This window comes from Oryza glaberrima, chromosome 3 (genome assembly GCF_000147395.1).
Source record: "Oryza glaberrima chromosome 3, OglaRS2, whole genome shotgun sequence".
NCBI classification, from domain to species: Eukaryota; Viridiplantae; Streptophyta; class Magnoliopsida; order Poales; family Poaceae; genus Oryza; species Oryza glaberrima.
In genome coordinates this window covers 13822487-13826890 of record NC_068328.1, presented here as the reverse complement: position 1 = coordinate 13826890, position 4404 = coordinate 13822487, and the positions used below count along the sequence as shown (strand labels likewise).

The following is a 4404-nucleotide window of genomic DNA, read 5'->3' as shown; positions in this document are numbered from 1 at the left end:
CAGTTTTGCACTATTCACGTTCAACGTTTGATCGTTCGTCTTATTTGAAAATTTTTTATGATTAGTATTTTTATTGTTATTAGATGATAAAACATGAATAGTACTTTATGTGTGACTAAATTTTTTTATTCTTTTCACAAATTTTTCAAATAAGACGAACGGTCAAACGTTGGACACGGATATCTACGGCTGCACTTATTTTGGGACGGAGGTAGTATATTGCTCCTCTGCAATCTAGTGCTGTCGTCAGAACATTCTGCTCCAATGTTGAAGGCATCCAGTCTAGTTGATCTAGCAGAAGTGCTCCCTCCGTATTATAATGTATAACATCGTTGATTTTTTTGACTAACGTTCGTCTTATTCAAAAACTTTATGTAATTATTATTTATTTTATTATGACTTAATTTATCATCAAATGTTTTTCAACCATGACATAAATATTTTTATATTTACACAAAAAATTAAATAAGATGTATGGTCAAACATTGATAAAAAAAGTCAACGATGTCATACATGTAGGGAGTATATAGTTGTTGAAATTGACACTCTAGAGCAGAAATATTAATATATGTGATATTTTTTTGAAGTAATCAATATATGTAATTGCTTGGTAAACATTATTATTTTTTTTAACTAAACATGATACAATCATAGTACAGGCGTCTCGCAAAGTCACATTTGACATTTGACACGAAATCAATGTATAAGGAATCCAACAACAAGATGTAACTGATAAGGAGCATATATATAGATATAAAAGTATGAAAACGTTGATAACTTGGTTAATTGACAGCCCGGCAGTGTCTCCTGATTTCGCCGTTGCTGCCGGTCTTCACCTCGACGGCGGCCATCTTCACCATGGCCGTCTTGAACCTGTCCTCCCACCACCCGGGGATGTTGGCGTTGTCCACCACCATCTTTGCCGTCGCCGGCGACGCCAGGAGCGACGCGTCGGAGGTGAAGAGCGCCCTGTGCGCGAGCACGTTCTTGTAGTACTGGTTGTCCAGCTTGTTGGGCGTCACCACGTCCTGCACCACCGTCGGGTCGTTGCTCGAGCTCGGGCTCGCCGGGCATTGGGCTCGTAGGACAGCGGCGAACGACGGGTCGATGTCGGAGGCGACAGCGAGGCGGTCGGAGACGAAGGACGAGCAGTGTGAGAGGCCGATGGTGTGGGCGCCGGAGAGCACCACCATGTCCTCGACGCTGAGCCCCTTGGCGGCGAAGTTGGCGACGAGCTGACCGAGGTTGAAGGTCGGCGGCGGGAGGAAGTCGAGGGCGCGCGACGCATTGGAGTAGCGCCCGTCGAGGCGTCCCGACGGCATGTCGAAGGACACCCTGCTGTCGCCGAGGAAGAAGGAGGCGTCGCGCGCGGCGAAGGCGACGATGTCGGCGCAGGAGACGACGCCCGGGCACGCCGCCTCGACGGCGTCCTTGGCGGCGTCGATGACCTCGAAGCCGCGGAGGCTGGGGTTGTTTGGCGGGGCGAGCTTCTCCGGCTGCGGGTTGGCCGGCGTCGGGTCGAGCAGCACGGACGCATCACATCCCTGCACCCACATGTCGGCAATGGCGATGTAGACGTGTCAAGTGTCATGCACGCGGCCACAAAGATGATCAGAAACAAGCAATCATATCGTACACATGAATGTACGTACGTACGTACCTCGACGAAGCAGTCGTGGAAGAGCATGCGGATGAGGCCGGCGCCGACGCCGGGGTCGCGGTGGAGGGCGGCGGCGACGACGCCCTTGACGATGGCCTCGGCGTGCGGGCACTTGTCGTGGTAGTAGCCGATCTTGAGGCCGCAGGTGGAAGGGCTTGGTGGTGTGTAGAAGCCGGCGCCCGCTCTTTCTACCCGGGCTGCCGTCACCGCCGCCATGAGCATCGCTAAGGAGACGAGCAGAGCAGCCAGCCTAGCCATGGTAGTAGCTAAGAATGCACAAAGCTTCTCAGTAATGGAAGCTCACTGTTAAGATCGAGTAGCTAGCTAAGGGAGATGAGATCGAACAATGGAGCTAGCTAGCTTTGTGATGAAGTGGTGTTCTTGTGTACGCGTATTTATAGATGGAGAAGGTTAATTGGCTTCTGGATTGCAAGTTTGTTTAGTTTGGAGAGCAATGCATGCATGTTGGGAGGCAGGCGAACGCGGAATGCGCGTTGGATTTCTGTTTGTTAGATAGCGTACTACAACGCAGCAGTTTGACCTGTGATGTGTTCGTTGGCAAAAATGATCAAATTAAATGGGCAGGTAGGCGATACATGCATGGAAACTATTCAAATGCTTCCTTTCAGGCTTACGAAAACACTCCGGTTGGACCGACATCATTATTAATATTTTTTTACAAGGATTTCGTTAAGGTGAATCTGCCAAGTTGATTGTTTTCGTGAGCGTGATCGTTTTTTTTTGGCGAACGCGAGCGTGATCGTTTTTGAAGATGATATATCAGATTTTACCATTTTAAATATAGGTTTGATATGAAGGTTTTGAAAGTTTGAAAATTTAAACACTGGTGTAGAAATGGTTTGTACTCCTGGTTGATAACCCTCTTTAGTCCTGATTTTCTAACCGGGACTACGAATCCGGAACTAAAGATCGCTATCTTTAGTACCCGGGACGATCTTTAGTACCCGGGACTAAAGATCGATATCTTTGGTAACACCAATCGGGACTAAGTTTTTTTTCTATTTTATATAGCTCACGCCCATCGTCTGGAATCATTCACAGCAACATAGTTCATCCCAAATCATTCACAACAACATAGTTCATTCTCAAAATCATTCACAACAACATAGTTCATTCTCAACACAGATCGAATCATACATTCAACACAGAGAAGGAAAAAAGAAAAAAAATATGTGCAGCCGCACTGGCCTCCACCGCTTGCCTCCGCCGGGCGGGGCCCTCCGCGCGAGGCCGCTGCCGCTGCCCGGCCGCCTCCCCTCCTGGATCCGCCGCGCGAGGCCGCCGCCGCCCGAGGCCGCCTGAGAAGTGGGGAGGAGAGGGGAGGGGGCGGATCCAGAGGAGGAAGAGGAAGAGATGTGGTGAGTGAGGAGAGGAGAGGAAGAGGAGATAAAGGTAAGGGAGTAGAAGGAGATATAACTTATTAACTGATCCCATGCGCGTCCTCCTCCTTGATCTTGCGCGCACGCCTCATCCTCTCCGCGCATGCCAATCTCTTTTCCCGGTTGTTTAACAACCCGGACTATAAATAGATGTTACCAATCGGGACTAAAAATAAAGGAGGGGTTTGACACTGCCTGCCGTTTTTTTAACCGGGACTAAAAATAATCTTTAGTTACCGGGACTAAAGATAAAAAAGTAGCTCTAACCTTTTGAACCGGGAATATTTTTAGTCCCGGTTTTTATTGCCATCGGGACTATTTTTGGTCGACCGATAAAGATGGTTTCTGTAAAGTGAAAGTGTTGTTTTGTGCTGAATGAAATGGAATGCTAAATTGACGGGTACCGTGCTTGATCATGGACAGCTCGGAACCGTGTGTGTTGTAAGTGTGGAGCGAGCGGCACCTTGTTGTACGTAAACACAAATGCGACCTGCATATGGTTGAAGCATCAACACGGATTATTTTTCTTAAGCTGTCTAGGGACGAAAGTCAAACCAATTAAGTCTCTCAAACGCATATTTATTGTGACCTGCAAGCTTGACACTTCAATTATTCTTAAGAGATGTTGGATTATTATAATGGGTTTGGTAGAGATTGTGCTCTATGAAATTCGGGACAATTTCCTATTTACCATCCTCTGAAATGTTATGTACCCAAATACTACCACTTTTTCTCGAAAAAAATTACTACCACTTTCTTGGACTTTCGTTTCCTTTGACACCTGGTCCCCACTAAAACTCTTCTGTACCACTATTTACCCTTTAATCATCTACGTGGCATTACTTTTACAATTCTTCCCCTGTTCTACATGGAGGATGAGGCAAAAAGATCGAGCTAAATGCCCTTGGGTCTAGCTGTATGGTACATGGTGGCGTCACTGCCACATCCTCTCGATGTCAGAGTATGCACAGGAGAAGAAATCAGGATGGGGGAGGTAGGAGCGAAAGAATGTGGTGGAGGACGAATATATGGGTGCCCACTGCCACGGGTGAGCAGTGCAGGAAACCCTTGGTCTGGATCGATTGCTCCTTCGAGAGAAAGTGGATCACATCGCATCATCACAGAGTGCTCAAATAAGTCATTGTCGACGAAGCACCTCTGCCCAAGCACAAGGGATACCGATGATGCATGTGCCTCCTCGTTGATAGGCACAACCTTGGTGATGCCATGGCGGGATGACATGGAAGACCTCCACTTCACCACCGGTGGTAGCGAGGTTGGCTGAGCCGAGTCAGAGAGCTGAAGTAGGAGAGTAGCGGCTCTCTAAGGGCTAATAATTGTCGG

General features: G+C 47.7%; 1 protein-coding gene across 1 annotated transcript; it reads right to left on the bottom strand.

The window, feature by feature from the left end:
* Positions 1 to 596: 596 nt before the first annotated feature.
* On the bottom strand, positions 597 to 2021 carry LOC127765682 (peroxidase 2-like). The gene is made up of 2 exons (XM_052290625.1): positions 1661 to 2021; positions 597 to 1544 (listed from the first exon to the last, which is right to left on the bottom strand). The coding sequence occupies exons 1-2, from the start codon at positions 1916 to 1918 to the stop codon at positions 783 to 785; spliced, it is 1020 nt and encodes a 339-aa protein (XP_052146585.1). The 5' UTR covers positions 1919 to 2021; the 3' UTR covers positions 597 to 782.
* Between the last annotated feature and the right edge of the window lie 2383 nt (positions 2022 to 4404).